The sequence below is a fragment of the Eumetopias jubatus genome, unplaced genomic scaffold (assembly GCF_037043125.1).
Source record: "Eumetopias jubatus isolate StellerSeaLion01/CBP00866 unplaced genomic scaffold, mEumJub1_p1.0 scaffold_11, whole genome shotgun sequence".
NCBI classification, from domain to species: Eukaryota; Metazoa; Chordata; class Mammalia; order Carnivora; family Otariidae; genus Eumetopias; species Eumetopias jubatus.
Genome location: NW_028274817.1, coordinates 113,911 through 133,627, shown reverse-complemented (window position 1 = coordinate 133,627; position 19,717 = coordinate 113,911). Strand labels below are relative to the sequence as shown.

The 19,717-nt window shown below is 64.7% G+C and overlaps 1 protein-coding gene across 1 annotated transcript; it reads left to right on the top strand.

Annotated features, from left to right (window-relative positions):
• Positions 1-3,323: 3,323 nt before the first annotated feature.
• PLXNB3 (plexin B3) lies at positions 3,324-19,273 on the top strand. The gene is made up of 36 exons (XM_028094391.2): positions 3,324-3,383; positions 4,855-4,959; positions 6,517-7,557; positions 8,052-8,231; positions 8,871-8,999; positions 9,082-9,182; positions 9,674-9,803; positions 9,967-10,123; positions 10,219-10,327; positions 10,407-10,521; positions 10,629-10,754; positions 10,841-10,957; positions 11,260-11,353; positions 11,437-11,606; positions 11,819-11,970; positions 12,271-12,376; positions 12,860-12,990; positions 13,238-13,414; positions 13,525-13,720; positions 13,851-14,090; positions 14,177-14,338; positions 14,432-14,583; positions 14,714-14,814; positions 14,894-15,117; positions 15,239-15,417; positions 15,722-15,788; positions 15,985-16,312; positions 16,500-16,603; positions 16,696-16,789; positions 17,105-17,283; positions 17,449-17,609; positions 17,801-17,948; positions 18,151-18,215; positions 18,283-18,358; positions 18,476-18,550; positions 18,851-19,273. The coding sequence occupies exons 3-36, from the start codon at positions 6,526-6,528 to the stop codon at positions 18,953-18,955; spliced, it is 5,682 nt and encodes a 1,893-aa protein (XP_027950192.2). The 5' UTR covers positions 3,324-3,383; positions 4,855-4,959; positions 6,517-6,525; the 3' UTR covers positions 18,956-19,273.
• Positions 19,274-19,717: the final 444 nt, after the last annotated feature.

The window sequence follows — 19,717 nt, the reverse complement described above, 5'->3', positions numbered from 1 at the left end:
AAGTGTTGTTGGCGGGGTGTGGAGAAAGGGGAACCCTCCCACACTGTTGGTGGGAATGCAAGCTGCTGCAGCCACTCTGGAAGACAGCATGGAGTTTCCTCAAGGCGTTAAAAACAGAGCTACCCTATGACCCAGCAATTGCACTACTAGGTATTTACCCCAAAGATACAGACGTAGTGAAAAGAAGGGGCACATGCACCCCAGTGTTTATAGCAGCAACGTCTGCAATAGCCAAACTGTGGAAGGAGCCGAGATGCCCTTCAACAGACGAATGGATAAAGAAGATGCGGTCCATATATACAATGGAATATTACTCAGCCATCAGAAAGGATGAATACCCAACTTTTACATCCACATGGATGGGACTGGAGGAGATTATGCTGAGTGAAGTAAGTCAAGCAGAGAAAGACATGTATCATATGGTTTCACTTATTTGTGGAACATAAGAAACAGCGCAGAGGACCACAGCGGAAGGGAGGGAAAACTGAACAGGAAGAAATCAGAGAGGGAGACAAACCATGGGAGACTCTGGACTCCGGGAAACAAACTGAGGGTTACAGAGGGGAGGGGGTGGGGGAGGGGGTACCCGGGTGATGGGTATTAAGGAGGGCACGTGATGTGATGAGCACTGGGTGTTATAAGCAACTAATGAATCGTTGAACACTACATCAAAAACTAATGATGTACTCTATGTTGGCTAACTGAACATAATAAAAAAAAGAAACTAGCTAGAAGGACTGGAAAAGAAGAAACACAATAGTTATTAGTGGCAGATGAGATGATTGTGTAAGTAGAAAAAGGAACAGAGGGGCTCCTGGGTTGGCTCAGTCAGTGAAGCCCCTGCCTTCGGTTCAGGTCATGACCCCAGGGTCCCGGGATCGAGCCCCGTGTCAGGCTCCCTGCCCCGCGGGGAGCCTGCTTCTCCCTCTCCCTCTGCCTGCCACTTCCCCCTGCTCGTGCTCTCTCTGTCAAATAAGTAAATAAATAAATAAATAATCTTTTTTTTTTTAAAGATATTACTTATCTATTTGACAGAGAGAGACAGCGAGAGAGGGAACACAAGCAGGGAGCGTGGGAGAGGGAGAAGCAGGCTTCCCGCGGAGCAGGGAGCCCGATGCGGGGCTTGATCCCAGGACCCCCGGGATCATGACCTGAGCCGAAGGCAGCTGCCCAACTGACTGAGCCACCCAGGTGCCCCATAAATAAATAAATAATCTTTTTTTTAAGATTTTATTTATTTGTTTGAGAGAGAGAATGAGACAGAGACGGAGCATGAGAGAGGGGAGGGTCAGAGGGAGAAGCAGACTCCCTCCTGAGCAGGGAGCCCGATGTGGGACTCGATCCTGGGACTCCAGGATCCTGACCCGAGCCGAAGGCAGTCACTTAACCAACTGAGCCACCCAGGCGCCCAATAAATAATCTTAAAAAAAAAAAAAAAGGAAGAGGAACAGAATCCACAAAAGGAATCCAAAAAGAATCATTAGACTTCATAGCAATGATACAGTCGGAAGGTCACTGAGAAAGAAGACAGACAGCATTTACCGTGGCATCAAAAGTCTAACAAATGAGGTGCCAGTCCTCTAGGGAAACAATATATTTTTTAAAGGATCCTAATAAAGAGAGAGATACACTATGTTCATAGAAGGGGAAACAATATTTTAGAGATAGCTAGTCTCCAAAGTGATTCAGAATTCAACAAAATCTCTATTTACCCCTTCAAAGAAATCCCAACAGACTTTTTCCTAGAACTTGACAAGCTGTTTCTTAAACTTTTAAGGAAAACTAAAAGCCCTAGAATAGACAAGAAAATCTTGAAAGATGATGAGAAGGAGCAACAAACCGAGGGGGAAAGCAAGGAGAAGGAAAAGGGGAAAGGGGAGAAAAGGAAGCTTTAAAGCTTTCATAAGTGTAGCAGGGGCAGACAAAGACACCAAAGGGACAGATGGGGAGCCGCCTGGCCACCTGGGCCTGGACAGGGCATGTAACCAAGGGCTCAGCGCACGTCAGTGGCTGGATGGGCTGAAAACTGGGGCTCGGACGACAGCCCTCCATGTGGAAAAGGAGAAAACGTGACCCCTACCTCACACCACCTGAGCACAAATCCACTCTAGATGACTTGAAGAATACCTGAATATGGAAATCTATTTTAAAAAATTAGAAAAGAGACCCAGGAGACAATTTCTATGATCTTGGGTAAGGGTCTCCTGGATTCTCCTGCCTCCACTGCCTCCACCCCACCCAATAGGATTCTGCCCCCTCCACCCAGGGCCACCAGCTTACACTTGTCCAAATTCAAAGCTATTTACAAGATCATGGTGACATAAGTCCAGGTTCTCCCTGATTTGCTCACCTCCGCACCCACCTGCAGGCCATTTCCCCTCCTGCCCAGCGCCTGCCTTGGTTCATGGTTCAGGGCCACATGGCCTGATGGTTAAGTGCAGGGGGCCTGCAGTTGACTCTTAGCCTGGCCACTAACTGGCTGTGCAACTTTGTGCAGGTTTCCCAACCTCCCGTGCCTCAGTTTCCCAACCTTTGAACTGGAGGAAATAACTGTACCCCCTCCAGGGTCATCAGAAGGAGTGAATGAGGGTGCCTGGGTGGCTCAGTCGGTTAAGCGACTGCCTTCAGCTCAGGTCATGATCCTGGAGTCCCGGGAATGAGTCCCGCATCGGGCTCCCTGCTCAACGGGGAGTCTGCTTCTCCCTCTGACCCTCTTCCCTCTCGTGCTCTCTGTCTCCCATTCTCTCTCTCTCAAATAAATAAATAAAATCTTTAAAAAAAAAAAAAAGAAGGAGTGAATGAGTTAGCATAACATAACAGAACACTTAGACCAGCTCTGGTGGTCAGGAAGACATCAGCAGGAGCAGAACTGTGTGGTTCAAGATCAGCTTAAATCTCACTTCCTCTGTGAAGTTCTCCCTGAGACCTGGCTCCCCTCCTTGGTGCCCCAGTGTGTCCTCCCTCCAGAGATGGGCTCTTCTGGCAGTGCGTCCTCATCTGTTGGCAAGTCGTTCTGCCCCTGAGGCCCTGGAGACTCTTGGATCGGGTGGCGGTGGGCTTTGTCTCTGGACAGTGCCACCGCAAGGCGCTTAGTGGAAGGCTACGGAATGCCCTCCTGCCCACGCAATGGGAGGGCACAGCCCCGGCTCTCACCTGCTCCAGCCAGGTGCCCACGGCCAGCCCTCCGCCGTGCAAACCATGGCCGGCAGAGGGCAGCAGCGCCCTGCCCTGCACCAGCAGGCAACCGGGCGGGCGGGGAGGGACTGGGCGGCCCGGCCGCCCCGCCAGGATAAGTCGGGTTGGGCGCGATTGCATTGTGGCAAGGGAGGCCGGGGCTCGGCTGGGACGCACTTCTGGCACAGCCAGCTGCTCTTCAACCCCAGGTAAGCAGGAGCTGGGGCTGGCGAGGGTGCGGGGCGCCAGGGTCGCTGGGTCGTGGGGCACCGCCGTGGGGCGTGCTGGCACCTGGGAGAAGCCAAGGGTCTGCAGAGCCACTCGCCTGATAGGGCAAAGGCCATCAGGCACCAGTCCAAGCCCTGAGACAGCAGCTCCTGATGCCTTAGGGACGCACTACCCCCTGAGGCTGTGGCCCCGGAGCTGGAAGGGAGGACCCCAGGCTTCTAACCCCGAATGGGAAAGCTGGCCGGCGGGGCTGGGTGCTGGGGGCAGGGCACCGGGTAGGGCGGAGGCCTGCCTGGCTCCCCACCCCCCACAGCCACCCAACCGGCCCAGCCAGGTGGCAGTGAGCCCCACAGGCTGCCACCTCGCCCTGGAGCCCGGAGCCTGCCGCTGGAGCCTGCTGCTGCCGTGCACCATGGAGAAAGTGGGGACCCCAGCCTGAGTGCACCTGCCCCTGCAGCCCTAGGCCAGGGCCCCAGCTCTGTGAGCTTCGTGCGCAGATGGTGCCCTGTGGGTTTGGCAGGAGAGCCAGCTGCCACGCCGTTCCCCACCCCGTTCGGCACCCCAGGCACAGAGGGGAGCCCTAGGCCCATCCCAGAATGGTGTTTCCCTGGGGGAGGGGTGAAGGGAACAGCCTGGCAACCAGTTGCCGGGGCCGGAAGCCAAGTGCTGGGTTCCTGGGGGCCATGGCCCCCACCCGGTCCTGTGCATCCCCCAGCAGCGTCCTCCACTGGCACCGCCCACGACCATCAGGCTGTACCTGGCACGACTTTACGAGTCCCCTGAGGCGGGGCTAGATGGAGACAGGTCGCCTGCTCTCTGGCCAGTCTTATTCCAGGCCAAGGGGGTTGGGGGGGGCGGTTGGGGAGGAAGGTCTCCTGGACGGGCTGCCTTTGTCAGCCCCTCCCTGCCCCCAGCCCGGACAAAGGCAGCCATTGAGGGCCAGGCCTGGCACTTTGACCAGGCACCAAGGCTACCAAGGCTGAGGCTGGCATTGCAGGGGCTCAGCACCCTGACCTTCCCGTGGGGGCTCAGTGGCCTACCCTGTGCCCTTCCCAGGGACCCGGCGGGGGGGGTTGGGGCGGGGACACAGAGAGGAGCCGGCTGGCTGGCACGGGGTGGCAGTGGGGTGGGGCTGGCTGTGTGGGTCTCATTTTTCTGGCTGAAAGAAACCGTGTCCTTTGTCCCCAGGTCCCAGGGGGTGTCTCTCTGGGGGTGGGGGGTGGCAGGGAGCCCCCTGGCCAGAAGAGCCCGGGTGGGGGTACGAGCACCAGATAGCGAGTCCCTGGCCCGGGCCTGCGGACAGAGAGGACATTGTTGGGGTGGAGGCAGGGCTGTCGACAAAGCTGCCAGCTGTGGTGGAGCCCAGCCGCCAGGCCCTTGGCCCCCTGCCCCCCGCCCCCGGCCTCCCTCCTCCCCAGGCCGCCAAGCCTCAACGGTGTCCCTCCCACTCAGGACAATGCCCCCCACAGCCGTCTTGTGCCCGTCACCACTGCCCTGGGCCGGCTGAACGCGTGTCGCACTGCCCAGGAGACCCCTCCGTTACTCCCTTCCGAGGCGGTAAGTGCCCGGGGCCCCTGTCCGCAGAGATGTCCCCAGGAGGGCAAGGCAAGGCAGGCCGAGCAGTCCAGGGGAGCCTGGGCCTCGAGGCCCCAGATGCTGTCCCTCTATGCCCTCAGCCACACGCCCCAGACATGGCTGCCGATATCCCGGGTCTAGAGGAAATGCCCCTGTCCCCAAGCCAGGCCTGACCTTCCTGTCTGTGTTCCTGAGATAAGGGGCTTGGGGCCCTTCCTCGGGGCTCGGCCTCCAGCTGGCACGCCCGCCAGGGCCCGGCCTTGTGTCTCTGCTGCCAAGCTGCAGGGCACTGGGTGACAGCGGGCCTGCTCCTGGCTGGCATGTGCCACGTGCCCAGCTGTGCAGGACCCTAGCTCAACTCAGGGCCTGGCTTCTGTCCCCTTCTCTGTGGTTCCTGTGCCCAGGGGCTCTGTCCGGCGTGGGGTCTCTTTCTGTGCCTCTCTCGCCTGATCACCTCGGCAGCCAGCTGGGAGGTAGGGTGGAGGGCATGCAGCAGGGGCCCCGCTCAAGCCTTCTCTGGAGGCTTGGGGTCCCCACCTGGCCCACGGCGGATACCTTTAGTCTGAGCTCTGAATGGCTGCACGGGTGTAGGTGGGGGTGCCCGTGCCTTGCTCCCTCCCCCTGACCGCCCTCTCTTCAGTCAGGCTCCCCCCTCTCTTTTCTCTCACGCCTCCCCGTTAACACCCCCAGGGGCTGGAGCCCACAGGCCAGGGAACAGGCCTCCCCCTCCCCCCACACCTCGCATTGTCTCTTGGTGCCCCCCCCCCCGCCACCGTGTCCCCCAGCCCCCACGCTGTCTGGCCCTCGGGTCTCCGCCAGCCCCTGCTCTGACCAGCTCCCAGCCCTCTGCAGCCGGCCCTGTACTCCTCTGCCCTGCAGTTCTCTGGCTGCCTCAGTTTCTCCCTGGCTCTCTCTCCCTCCCCGGCACTCCTTCTCCCCTCTGGCAGGGGTCCCTCTCTACAGCTGGCCCTGCCTGCCCACGGCGAGTTTTCTCTCCCTGCCCTTGACGTCCTTGTCCTTGCCCCCTTCCCCCTCAGAGGGTGCTGCGCACCCCTCTGCCTCCCCCATATCCCCCGACCAGTACGCCCTGCTTCTGCCCTGCGCTGCCCTCCTCTCCTGCGCTTTCCTGTCTCTGTCATTCATTCGGAGCCCTGCTGTTCGCATTCCCCTGGCTCTTCATGATCTGCCCCCTCCTTCAACAATCTAGACGCATAAAAAGTAGGAGATGAAAGCAATTCTTTCCTGGGGCACACAGATGAAAGCAATTCTTTCCTGGGGCACACATGTGTGCCCCCCACCCGCCTTCTCCCCGCGCCTTGGATACTCTCTCTCTGCTTCTCTCAGTCTCCCTCTGTCTCTGTCTCTCTCCTCTCCCTCTCTTTCTCATCTGTCGCTCTTCTGGATTCTTCCCTCCCTCCCTCCCTCCTTCCTTCCCTCCCTCCGGTGCTCTCTCTCCACCCCTCTTCCCTGGGGCCTTTCTCCGCCCTGACGCTGCAGGCCTCACTTGGCTCTGCCCCCTCCCGGCCCCCCCCCCACCAGGTGCCCGTGATGGCTGCCCGGCGCCCCTTCAGCCCCCGCCTCCTGCCCGTGCTGCTGCTGTACCTGCCGCTGCCCCTGACTCGGGCCCGTCCCTTCTCCGCCCCCAACACCACCTTCAACCACTTGGCGCTGGCTCCGGGCCGCGGCACGCTCTACGTCGGGGCGGTGAACCGCCTCTTCCAGCTCAGCCCTGAGCTGCAGCTCGAGGCCGTGGCCGTCACCGGCCCCGTCTTCGACAGTCCCGACTGCGTGCCCTTCCGCGACCCGGCCGATTGCCCGCAGGCCCGGCTCACCGACAACACCAATCAGCTGCTGCTGGTGAGCAGCCGGGCCCAGGAGCTCGTGGCCTGCGGGCAGGCGCGCCAGGGCGTGTGCGAGAAGCGCGGCCTCGAGGACGTGGCGCAGGTGCTGTACCAGGCCGAGGACCCGGGGGACGGGCAGTTTGTGGCCGCCAATGCCCCAGGGGTTGCCACGGTGGGCCTGGTGGTGCAGGCGCCGGGCCGGGACCTCCTGCTGGTGGCCAGAGGCCTGGCGGGCAAGCTGTCAGGCGGGGTGCCGCCCCTGACCGTGCGCCAGCTGGCCGGGCCGCAGCCCTTCTCCAGCGAGGGCCTGGGCCGCCTCGTGGTGGGCGACTTCTCCGACTACAACAACAGCTACGTGGGGGCCTTCGCCAACGCCCGCTCGGCCTACTTCGTCTTCCGCCGCCGCGGGGCCCGGGCGCAGGCCGAGTACCGCTCGTATGTGGCCCGCGTCTGTCTGGGGGACGCCAACCTTTACTCCTACGTGGAGGTGCCCCTCACCTGCCTGGGCCAGGGCCTCATCCAGGCTGCCTTCCTCACGCCAAGTACGCTGCTGGCGGCGTTCGCCGCAGGCCCCGGTGGGGCCCGGGCGGCGCTGTGTGCCTTTCCGCTGGCCGAGCTGGATGGGAGCATGGAGCACGCCCGGCGCCTGTGCTACACGGCTGGCGGCCGGGGCCCCGGCGGCCTGGAGGAAGCCACCGTGGAGTACGGAGTCACGTCCCGCTGCGTTGCCCTGCCCGCCGTGAGTGGCCCCTCTCACCCTCCGCTGGGCTCCTGCCGGCTCGCGCTCTCTCTCTGTCTCTCTCTCTCTGTCTCTCTCTGTCTCTCTCTGTCTCTCTCTCTCTCTCTCTCTCTCTCTCTCTCGGCCAGCCTGGCCTGCCTCTCTGGCCCCGGCCCTCCGCACTGTGTCTCAGGCCGAGGCAGGGACTGCCACATGTTAGTCCCGGGCTGTGGGCGGCTGGGTGCTGTCGCGTGGCAGTCGCCCGTGCCCTCCTGCCTAGGGGATGTCGAGGAGGGGCCCAGCTCCTAGGGGCTCTCGGCCCGCTTCTTTTGGTCTTTCTTCCTCTGAAGTGTCAGCTAGTCCCGCCATGGGGCTGGGGGGGGGGCCCCGACCCCTCTGCCCTGGGGTCCCCCTGGGCTCCCCGGCCCTGCCCTGCAGCCTTGACTCCCTCTGGGCCCCGGGAAGACACCTCCTGCCTCTTGCCGGGATTGATTCTCCCCTCCCGGGCCGCGCAGGACTCCCCGGAGTCATACCCCTGCGGCGATGAGCACACCCCCAGCCCCATTGCCGGCCGCCAGCCCCTGGAGGCCAAGCCTGTGCTGCAGCTCGGGCAGCCCATCAGCGCCGTGGCAGGCCTCCAGGCAGACGGGCACACGATCGCCTTCCTGGGGGACACCCAGGGTCAGCTGCATAAGGTGAGGTGAGGGGACTGCCCTGGTCCCGGACCCCTGACACCAAGGCCTCTATCCTGCTGGGCTGAGGCCCTGGCTTACTGGCTTGACTGGGTGTGGCCCGGCCCTGCTGCGACTCGGGGACGCCCCAGGTACCTTCCATGTGGCTGGCCGGGTGCCACCTCCTGGGGGCTCCTAGTTGCATGAGTTGGGATGACTGCCCAGGAGGCTCCTGGGCAGCCCCAGTCTCTCCAGCCAATGGCGGAAGCCGACGGTCAAGGTGGACAGGGAGGGATGCCATGGGGTAGGGGTGGGCAGTGCCTGGTCCCCAGAGCCAGCCTGGCCCCAGAAGTCTCTCTGAGGCAAAGTCCGGCCTCCTCCTGACCTGTTCGTCTCCCTGCGGCTGCCCTTCTGGCCCTGGCACCAAGGCCCGTACCCAGAGTGGCTGGGTGATGGTGAATGGGGGAGGGGAGGTGAGCAGAGCAGGAGGCCCAGGGGCCTGCCCCACCGTCCGTGGCGTGGCCTGGCCTCCCTGGTCCAGCAGGAAGGAGAGCTGGCTGTGTGAGACAGGATGCTCCCTGGTAGCCCCAACCAAGAGGAGGGCACATGCCCTGAACGGTCGGCCTGTGGCCATCTTGAGAGCAGGCCTTGTCGTCCCTCCAGGTCTTTCTCAATGGCTCCCAAGGCCAGGTGTACCACTCCCAGCAAGTGGGGCCTCTGGGCTCGGCCATCAGCCCAGACCTGCTGGTGGACAGCAGTGGCAGCCACCTCTATGTCCTGACTGCCCAGCAGGTGAGGCTTGTCACCGGGGGTGGGGGGCACACAAGGCCCGAGTCCCTGCACCCACTACCTCTGTCCCTCACTGACCATCCAGGTGGACCGGGTACCCGTGGCAGCCTGCCCCCAGTTCCCTGACTGTACCAGCTGCCTTCAGGCCCGGGACCCACTGTGTGGCTGGTGCGTCCTCCAGGGCAGGTGAGCACAGGGCCTGTGCCCAGACTTGGGCCAACAGGTAGCGTGTGCAGGGAGGGCGGCCCTGGAAGCAGCCCTGGGCCTGCCAGGAGGCCAGCTCGGCTTCCTGAGGTGGAGGTGCAGGGCCTCCGTGGAGGCCCTCCATCCCGCGCCTCGCGGCCCAAGCTGCTCTCTTCTCATTTCCCAGCCCCACCCCCAGGCAGGCCTCTGTCGCCTCTCCCAGGTGTTCCCCGGCCCACCTCAGCTCCAGGAACCCCTTATGGCAACCCTCCCCTCTGCAGCACTGTCAAGGCCAAAGCCCGCACATCGGCCACGAAGCCCTGTCTGCTTGACCCCTTCCGCTTGAGCACAGTCCCTTTCCGTTCCCCGCCACCCCCCCACCCCCCCGCCTCCGCTCACGCGCTCCGGCTGGGCCTTCCTCCCAGCCCTCTTGCCACCCATCACCTGGGGAGCCCGAGACCCACCTGGTGACCCAGTGGGCCCCTGCCCCACAGGTGTACCCGCAAGGGCCAATGTGGGCGGGCCGCCCAGGCCAACCAGTGGCTGTGGAGCTATGAGGACAGCCACTGCCCGCACGTGCAGAGCTTGCTGCCAGCCCAGCGCCCCCGCCAGGAGCCAGGCCAGGTAAGCTGCCTGCCCCTGCCTGTCTGTGGGGGCCACCCATCAGCTGCCCCCGTCCTCTGCTCCCACCGCGCTCGGCCCGAGCTCCATCTCCTTCGGTGAGAGGCACCGCTCCCCCCCTACCGAGAAGCCCCTGCCTGCTCTGTTTTCCTTGCATGTGTCCCAGGTCACCTTGTCTGTCCCCCGGCTGCCCACCCTGGCCATGGATGAATACTTCCATTGTGCCTTTGGGGACTATGACAGCTTGGCTCACGTGGAAGGTCCCCACATAGCCTGTGTCACCCCTCCCCAAGACCAGCTGCCGCTTAACCCTCCAGGCACAGGTGAGGGGCCCCTGGGGCAGGAGGCTGGGGGCCAGGGCAGGAGCCAGAGGGGCAGGAGCCCCGTGACCCGCCCTGCTGCCACCATCCCCTCCCAGACCACATCACCTTGCCCCTGGCTCTGATGTTTGAGGATGTGGCTGTGGCTGCCACCAACTTCTCCTTCTATGACTGCAGTGCTGTCCAGGCCTTGGAGGTGGCTGCCCCGTGAGTGCTGGGCCTGGCTGCTGGGTAGGGGTGGCGACCCCTGATGGTGCCCAGCCTGAGCAGCCCCCTGCCCCTCCAGGTGCCGCGCTTGTGTGGGCAGCCTCTGGCCGTGCCACTGGTGCCCCCAGAGCAGCCGCTGTGTGTACGGGGAGCACTGCCCAGAGGGCGAGGGCACCGTCTACAGTGCCCAGGAGGTGGGTGGGCCCCGCCCCCACCCCCCCTGCCGCCACAGACCCACCCCACGCTGGGCCCTGCCCAGGCCCCTCAACTTCTGAAGGGCTAAAGGGGCTCCTTTCCCCAGGTGGATGTCCAGGTGCGTGGCCCAGGGGCTTGTCCCCGGGTGGAGGGCCTGGCAGGTCCCCTCCTGGTGCCTGTGGGTTGGGAGAGCCGTCTGGCCCTGCATGTGCGGAACCTTCAGCATTTCGGAGTGAGCAGGGGATGGGGATGGTGGTGGGCGGAGGGGGGGGGCATGGCGCTGACTGTGTCCGGGGTCCTGACACTGTCCACTCCCAGAGCCTGCCCGCCTCCTACCACTGCTGGCTGGAGCTGCCCGGAGAACTTCGAAGGCTGCCAGCCTCTCTGGAAGAGATGGCCGGGGACGTGGGCCTCATCTACTGCCAAGCCCAGGAGGTGTGCGGCCGCCCCATCCTCACCTGCCACCCGATGCTTCCTGCAGCCCTCAGATGCCCCCCACACCCCTTGCCTCCCAGATTGTTCTAAGCCATCAGTGTCCTGTTGCCACTCACGAGGCAGGCAGGCCCCGGGCATGCAGCAGGAACATGGCACCCCCAGCCTGTGCCCTAAGGCTTGCAGCCTGGTGGGAGACGTGGGCACTGAACAAAGGCACCCATTCTGGGAGGAGTGTCCTGGAGGAGACAGGGGTCAGGGTTGTCCAGAGTTGGGCCCGGCCTGACCCCACCCTCCTCCTACAGTTCCGCCCCTCCACGGCCCAGCCGGAGCTCCCGGTGCCCATCTATGTCACCCGGGGCAAGGGTCAGCGGCTGGACAACACCCATACTCTCCATGGTGAGCCTGGGGACGGCAGGGCACGTGGGACAAGGCATGTGGCAGAGGGGAGGTGCCTCAGCGCCCTGCCTGACCTTCCCTAGTGACCCTGTACGACTGCGCCGTGGGCCACCCTGACTGCAGCCGCTGCCAGGCAGCTAATGGGAGCCTGGGCTGCGTGTGGTGCAGCCATGGCCAGCCTACCTGTCGCTATGGTCCTCTGTGCCCCCCCGGGGCCGTGGAGCTGCTGTGTCCCACTCCCAGCATTGACACAGTGAGCCCCCAGCCCTCCTACCTCCTCCCCATCTGCCCTACCCCCCCCCCCGACCCCCACTGTCCTAACCTCACCTGGGTCAGACCAGCCCCGCTCAGGCCCCCAGGCCCTAGCAGCTCTGTCCCGCCTCAGGCCGGTCGGCTGGTTGGGTACCCCCATTGCAGAGCAGATGTGGGTTTGGGAGACTCCATCATCATCCTTCCCTGCTGCAGATCGAGCCCCTGACTGGGCCCCCCGAGGGCGGCTTGGCCCTCACCATCTGGGGCACCAACCTGGGCCGGGACTTTGCTGAGGTACAAGATGCCGTGAAGGTGGCTGGCCGCCCCTGCAGCCCTGAGCCCTCTCTCTACCGCACCTCTGCCCGGTGAGGCATCCGAGCTGCCGGGGGCTGAGGGACGCCCTCCCGGGGAAGACCCTCGGAGAGTGGCTACCCAGAGAGAAGGGGGGCTTGCAGCCAAGAAATGCGGGCCCAGGTCAGAAGCGCCAAAGGAAGACCAGCCAGGGGAGGGAGAGAGAGGGGAGCAGGCAGTGAGAGGGGTGGCAGCAGGGGCGGGGCGGGGGGGGGGAGGTTCTGGGCGTTGGCTCGCGGGTGGCCCACGGCTCCCCCTGAAGATGCGTCTGGTCCATGGGAGCCCTGAGCAGCTCCTGGGCCTCCATTCCCCAGGATTGTGTGTGTGACATCCCCCGCCCCTAACGGCACCACAGGGCCAATCCAAGTAGCCATTAAGAATCGGCCACCAGGCATCTCAACCCAGCATTTCACCTACCAGGTCAGCACCACCCCAGGGTGGTACCCATGCAGGGGATAGTAGAAGAGAGGGGCAGGAGGGAAACCTAGGTGACGTCCAGGAGGAACACCATGGGATCTGAGTGATCATCCCGGCCACCAAGTGGAGGACCGGCCGCCAGTGCAGCAGGCGGGAGGTGGGGGGTACTGAGGGAGAGCAGGGACACCTCCAGGCACTAGCCGAAGCCAGGAAGCCCCAGGTTGGCGATTGGATCTCAGGACGTAGGGCTTGGGGGGCCTGGGAGGTGTAAGCCGTGGCGGAGGAGGAGGCCGTCCCGAGGGGCAGAGGCGCAGTGAGGAAAGAAGAGCCCCCTCGGGGGGCCAAGGGCAGCTGGGAGGCTTCCGGGAGGAGGGTGCGGTCAGCTGTGGCCCGCAGGATAAAGCCGCAGTGCCTGGGGACTGGGGCCTAGGTGAACAAGTGTCAGGCCAGGCTGCCATGGCTGCCCCAGCCTGCTCTGTCCCTCAGGACCCCATCCTGCTGAGCCTGAGTCCCCGGTGGGGCCCCCAGGCAGGGGGTACCCGGCTCACTATCCACGGGCAGCACCTCCAGACAGGAGGCAGCATCAAGGCCTTCGTGGGTGGGCAGCCCTGTCCTATGTGAGTATCTCTCCTCCCGGCCCCAAGCTGCTGGCCGTCAGCCCCCCGGGGGCCTCGCTACCTCCTTGCGTACGTGGGGGCAGTGGACTCAGGGCTCCCTAAGGCCCCCACCAAAGTCCAAGAGAAATGGTCACTGTGCCCACCCTTAATGGTCTCTGCCCTCACTGAGGGAGGCAACTTGGGTCTCTGGTGAGGTAGCCAGGCCCAGGCTCGAGCCCAAGATGCCAGACCCCTCTCCACCCTGCAGCCGGGAGCCGGTGTGTCCTGAGGCCATTGTGTGCCACACCATGTCCCAGGCCAGCCCAGGAGAAGCTGTGGTTCGAGTGGTCTTCGGCCACGCCCAGCGCACGCTGCTCACCAGCCCCTTCCAGTACACTGCCAACCCGCAGCTCGCGGCGGCGGAGCCCAGCGTCAGCTTCCGGGGGTGAGGACCTCGTCCGCGGCACGCAGCCTCGGCTCGGGCCGGGGATGTGGGGCTGGCCCGGGCCACCCGCCGCCCCCCACCCGCCGCGGCTAACTACTGTCCTGACATAGGGGCGGGCGGCTGATCCGCGTCAGGGGCACGGGCCTGGACGTGGCGGAGCGGCCCTTGCTGTCTGTGTGGCTGGAGGCCAAGGCGGAGGTGCAGGCGGCAGGGGCCCAGCCCCAGGACCCGACCCTGAGGAGGAGCTGTGGGGCCCCTGCTGCGGCCCCCCAGGCTTGTATCCAGCTCGAGGGGGGCTTGCTGCAGGTGTGCACCCCACCGGCAGGTGGCAGGGCTGCTCTTGCCCAGTGGGCCGGGGGATAGGTGGGGGGGGAGCCACTTTGCCCCCTGGGAGCGAGCCAAGAAGCCCCAGCTCACCCCTCCTTGTCCCTCGCAGTGCTCCACCGTCTGTTCTGTCAACTCGTCCAGCCTCCTCCTGTGTCAGAGCCCCGCTGTGCCAGATGGGGCGCACCCCCGGCGGGTCTTCTTCAGCCTGGACGGCGTCCACGTAGACTTTGCCAGCGCCAGTGGGGGCCAGGACTTCCTGTACCAGCCCAACCCCCGTCTGGCCCCCCTCAGCCGCGAGGAGCCCACCCGCCCCTACCGCCTCAAGCCGGGCAATGTCCTGGACGTGGAGGTGAGGGCGTCCTGCGGGCCGGCTCTGTGCAGGGACCGCGGGCATGGGCCGGGCGCCCCGGCTCAGGCCCCTGGTCTCTCTCCCAGGGCCAGGGCCTCAACCTGGGCATCAGCAAGGAGGAAGTGCGCGTGCACATCGGCGATGGCGAGTGCCTGGTGAAGACACTCACGCTCACCCACCTGTACTGCGAGCCACCCTCCCGGGCCCCGCAGCCCGCAAATGGCTCCGGTACCCTGCCACAGTTCGTGGTGAGGCGGGGCTCCGGGCGCAGAGGGGGCTAGGCAGCCAGGGCCCTGAAGGCCCGCACTCAGGAACCCTGACCGCCCCCCCCCCACCATCAGGTTCAGATGGGCAACGTGCGCCTGGCCCTGGGCCCCGTCCAGTATGAGACTGAGCCCGCTCTGTCCGCCTTCCCCGTGGAGGCCCAAGTGGGCCTGGGTATGGGCGCTGCTGTGCTGATCGCCGCCGTGCTCCTCCTCACCCTCATGTACAGGTGAGAGGCTCCTCCCTGTCATGCACGCGCCTGCGCAAACTTCCCACTGCGCTTTCCGAAAGGCTTGGTGGCCTCGGGGCCCTGGCCGGCGCGGGCCTGTGGCTCACACCTGGTCCCCCCGGGGCTGCAGGCACAAGAGCAAGCAGGCCCTGCGCGACTATCAGAAGGTTCTGGTGCAGCTGGAGAACCTGGAGATTGGTGTGGGCGACCAGTGCCGCAAGGAGTTCACAGGTGGGGAGAGGGCGGTGGGGAGGGGCACAGAGGGCCCACCTGGGCCTGAGCCCACATCTTGGTGGCTCCTGGCCTGCAGACCTGATGACCGAGATGACCGACCTCAGCAGCGACCTGGAGGCCAGTGGGATCCCCTTCCTGGACTACCACACCTACACCGAGCGAGTCTTCTTCCCAGGGCATGGCGGCGGCCCACGGCAGCCAGCACTCGAGGGGTCTGGGGAGGAGGGCCGCCGTGGCCCCGTGCGCCAGGGCCTCACGCAGCTCTCCAACCTGCTCAACAGCAAGCTCTTCCTCCTCACAGTGAGGGCTGTGCGGGTGGGCGGGCCTCGAGGGGCATGGAAGTGGGGCTGGGCGCGGGCTGGGCCGGGCAGCAGGTACGGGCACGAAGGTGGGACGATGTGTGGGACGCCCCTGCCCCCAGCTCATCCACACCCTGGAGGAGCAGCCCGGCTTCTCCCAGCGGGACCGCTGCCACGTGGCTTCTCTGCTGTCTCTGGCACTGCACGGCAAGCTCGAGTACCTGACTGACATCATGAGGACGCTGCTGAGTGACCTGGCCGCCCATTACGTGCACAAGAACCCCAAGCTCATGCTGCGCAGGTCGGCTTGGGCCGGACCACGGGCCCGGAAGCAGGGGTGGTGGCTCCCCGCTGAGCCACACCCCACCCTCCCCCACCCCGGCCCGGTCCTGGGGTGGGCAGGGCCAGGAACGCCCAGGAGGTGGGCTAGGACAGAAGCCACTGGGAGGGAAGCGGACGGGCCTCTCTCCCAGGGACGTGGGCACGAAGGGCTGACAGGTGGAAAAGCTCTGCCTTCCCTTGTTTGCCCAGCTCAGCCCGGTGCCGGGGGGTGGGGGGTGGGGCCTGCAGCAACACCTCTCTGACCTGGGGCCCGCTCCCTGCAGGACAGAGACCATGGTGGAGAAGCTGCTGACCAACTGGCTGTCCATCTGTCTCTATGCCTTCCTGAAGGTGAGGGGCACCCTGGCTGACGCCTTCTCCCCTCGCCCCATTTCAAGGCTGCTGCCTGGGGCCTCACCGACCCAGGCGCGCATTCCCCCGGGGCCCTGGGGTACGAGGCGGCGTGGGAACGGGCAGGGCTGGGGGTGGGGCCGAGGCCGGGCTGTCTTCGTCCTCCCTCCGCACAGCTGACTGCCCCTCCCTGCAGGAGGTGGCTGGTGAGCCGCTGTACATGCTCCTCCGGGCCATACAGTACCAGGTGGACAAGGGCCCCGTGGATGCCGTGACTGGCAAGGCAAAACGGACCCTGAACGACAGCCGCCTGCTTCGGGAGGACGTGGAGTTCCGGCCCCTGACGCTGATGGTGCTGGTGGGCCCCAGGGCCGGCGGGGCGGCGGGGAGCAGTGCTGCGCAGCGCGTGCCCGCGCGGGTGCTCGACACAGACACTATCACCCAGGTCAAAGAGAAGGTGTTGGACCAAGTCTACAAGGGCACCCCCTTCTCCCAGAGGCCCTCAGTGCACACCCTAGATCTTGGTGAGAGAACCAACCACCCGTCCCTGCACGGGGCTGTCCCCACCCGGAGATGCTCAGCCCTGCGCTGCTCCACGCGGTGGGCGGCGGGGCGGGGCGGGGCGGCTCCGGCCTTGTCACCCTGAACGCACGACCAGTGCAGACTCGGGGAACAGGCTGTAGGCTAATCGGCTTCACTGGGTGTCCCCAGAGTGGCGCTCGGGCCTTGCTGGCCACCTAACCCTGTCAGATGAGGACCTGACCTCGGTGACCCAGAACCACTGGAAGCGACTCAACACCCTACAGCACTACAAGGTGCCAGGCTGACAGGGGCTGGGGGGGGGGGCGGGCCCCCACCTCTGGGTCGGCCAGGGAAGGAGCCCAGCCTCCACTCACCTTCCCGCCAGGTCCCGGATGGAGCCACCGTGGGGCTCATCCCCCAGCTGCACAACGGAGGTGCCGTCTCCCAGAGCCTGGCCCAGAACTGCCCCTTGGGGGAGAGTGAGTCCTCTGGCCCCAGAGCTGGAAGTGGGCAGGCAGGAGTCCCGGGCACGCCGTCTGCCTCGCCTGGGTGTCCCCGACACCTTGCCAGGGGGCGAGCCCAACCTCTAGGCTGGGCCAAGGGCCTGGGGCGGATGAGGCCAGCAGGTCGTCCTGGTAGGGGAGCTCTGGGACCATGGGGGGGCGGTGGGCTGAGCTCTTTTCCCCTGCCTTCCTCGGCGCCCGCCACCCTGCCCCGTGGCCAGGTGTCCCCAGCCAGTGGTGTGGGATAGGGGACCGGGGCGGCGGACTGAGGCCAGACGTCTGGGCCCTCAGACATTCCCATGCTGGAGGATGCTGAGGAGGGTGGGGTCCGCCTCTGGCACCTGGTGAAAGCCTCTGACGAGCCGGAGGGAGCGAAGGCGCGGCGCAGCAGCCTGAGGGAGCGGGAGCGAGAGCGGGCGCGGGCCAAGGCGATTCCGGAGATCTACCTCACCCGCCTGCTCTCCATGAAGGTCGGTGTGGCCGGGGGGCTAGGTCCCTGACTGAGCCGTGGGGGAGGGAGTGGTCCTGAGGGCCAGAGAGGTGGCCCGACCCCCTGCCGGGGATCGGCCCTGGCCCACACCTGCCTCCCACACAGACCGTCCCCCCCCCTCCCCCCCCCCCCCCCCGCCTTCCAGGGCACGCTGCAGAAGTTTGTGGATGACACCTTCCAGGCCATTCTCAGCGTGAACAGGCCCGTGCCCATTGCCGTCAAGTACCTGTTTGACTTCCTGGACGAGCTGGCCGAGAAGCATGGCATCGAGGACCCGGAGACCTTGCACATCTGGAAGACAAACAGGTACGTCGCCTGCTGGCCCCCAGCCCATGCAGATGGGACGTGGAGTCGCAGAGGGGTAAGGGCATGGCCCACGAACCCAAGCTTGGTGGCATCCACCCTGCATTTCTGACACGGACCCGCAAGACAGCTCCCTGGGGAACTCAGGTCTGGGGCCCAGGCCAACGGTGCCCATGGCTGGTCTGTGTCCCCAGCCTGCTGTTGCGGTTCTGGGTGAACGCCCTGAAGAACCCACGGCTCATCTTTGACGTGCGGGTGTCAGACAACGTGGACGCCATCCTCGCCGTCATTGCCCAAACCTTCATTGACTCCTGCACTGTCTCAGAGCATAAAGTGGGCAGGGTAAGGAGTGAGGACGAGGGGCTCCCGGGGTAAGCCATGGAGGCTCAGCAAGGAGCCCTGAGTGGGGCTGGGAGGGGTGGTGCATAATGGGGGCCAGGAAGCTGGGGCAAGGGGGCACTGGTGGTGCATTCAGGGTGACAGGGCCGGAGCTCCCCCCCGCCCCGCCCGCCTCCCCGCTCAGGCCCACTCCTACCCGGAGCAGGATTCCCCAGTGAACAAACTGCTCTATGCCCGGGAGATCCCTCGCTACAAGCAGATGGTGGAGAGGTAGGTGTTGGGGCATCAGGGCTGGGGGGTGGCGGCTGCCTGGCCCTAACTGTGTCTCCTCTGCCAGATACTACTCCGACATTCGCCAGAGCTCTCCCGCCAGCTATCAGGAGATGAACTCGGCTCTGGCCGAGCTCTCTGGGGTGAGGCATGGCCCAGGGGGCACACCCCTCCACCTTTGGATGGGTGCAGGGGGGAGGGGGGAGGGTTGGGGTTTAAGGTCCAGGCTGGAGCCTCACCCCTCCATGTGTGGTCCCCAGAACTACACCTCTGCTCCCCACTGCCTGGAAGCTCTGCAAGAACTCTACAACCACATCCACAGGTATTATGACCAGGTGAGGCCCAGGGTCCTCCGGGTGGGGGGGGGGGGAGGGGCACGCCCCCAGAGCCCAGAGGGAGGCCCCGGGAATCTCCCTGGGGATGGAAGGAGGTGTCTAGGCCAATCTGGGCAAGAGGGGAGGAAGGGCCCAGTTTGGGGAAGAGGCGTGGCTTCTGTGCAGATGCCTCAGGGAGGCCTGGGGCGGCCCCTGCCGGATCCCCAAGCCGCTGCTGAGATGGACTCAGGGCTGGGGGGCCCTGGGCTAATGGGCAGAGGGCAGAGGCCTCAAGCGAGGCGCCCTCCTCTGCTCTGGCAGATCATCAGCGCCCTGGAGGAGGACCCTGTGGGTCAGAAGATGCAGCTGGCCTGCCGTCTGCAGCAGGTAGCAGCCCTGGTGGAGAACAAGGTGACTGACCTGTGAGCTTGGGCCCTTGCGGATGCCCAGGGCCCGCCAGCCTGGAGAGGAGCAAGCAGGACCTCCCACCGCAGTGCCTTAGGGCCCCTGGAGGGAGACAGCAACTGAGGAGGGGCCGGCGGAGAGCGGAAGGGGGTTGTGCCCACCGAGGGGCTCCCTGCCGCCTCCCACCCACCGGCCCTTCGCCCGGCTGTTCCCCTACCTGGGCTTCTTTCTAATTTATAGTAGTCCTCACCTCTTCCTCTCCACCTCCCCCACGGTATTTATTTGCTTGCTGGAGAATCACATCTGGAAATAAAATAGAAAAACATCTTTTTAGAAAAAGTCCAATCCCAGCCCCTGCCTTTCCCTGCGAGTCTACTCAGTGCTCCCTTGCTTGGCCCTCCCCTTGGCCCCATGGCTGTGACCTCTGCCTGAGAAAGAGGGATCGTCAGGCACCCCCAGGCCATGCTCTCTCTCCCTCGCCTCCCCTATGCCCCCCCTTCCCTACCAGTTCTTTCCCGGCCCAGGGAAACAGGACCAAGTGTCTCCCACCTTGGGCTAACCACAGTCACTGCCGAGCCCCCTTTGCTTCTTTCGGACTCCCTGACAGTCCCCAGCTGGACTCCCGACTCCACACGTGTCCCCCTCTGTTCCCTCCTGGTCGCAGCCAGAGTGATCTTTCTAAAGAGCAAAAGTGCCCCTCAGCCTCCACGGGAATCTCACACTAGTGCCCACACACACTAGTGCCCACGGGCTCCGGGTAGGACCCTTAGCTGCCCAAGGCCT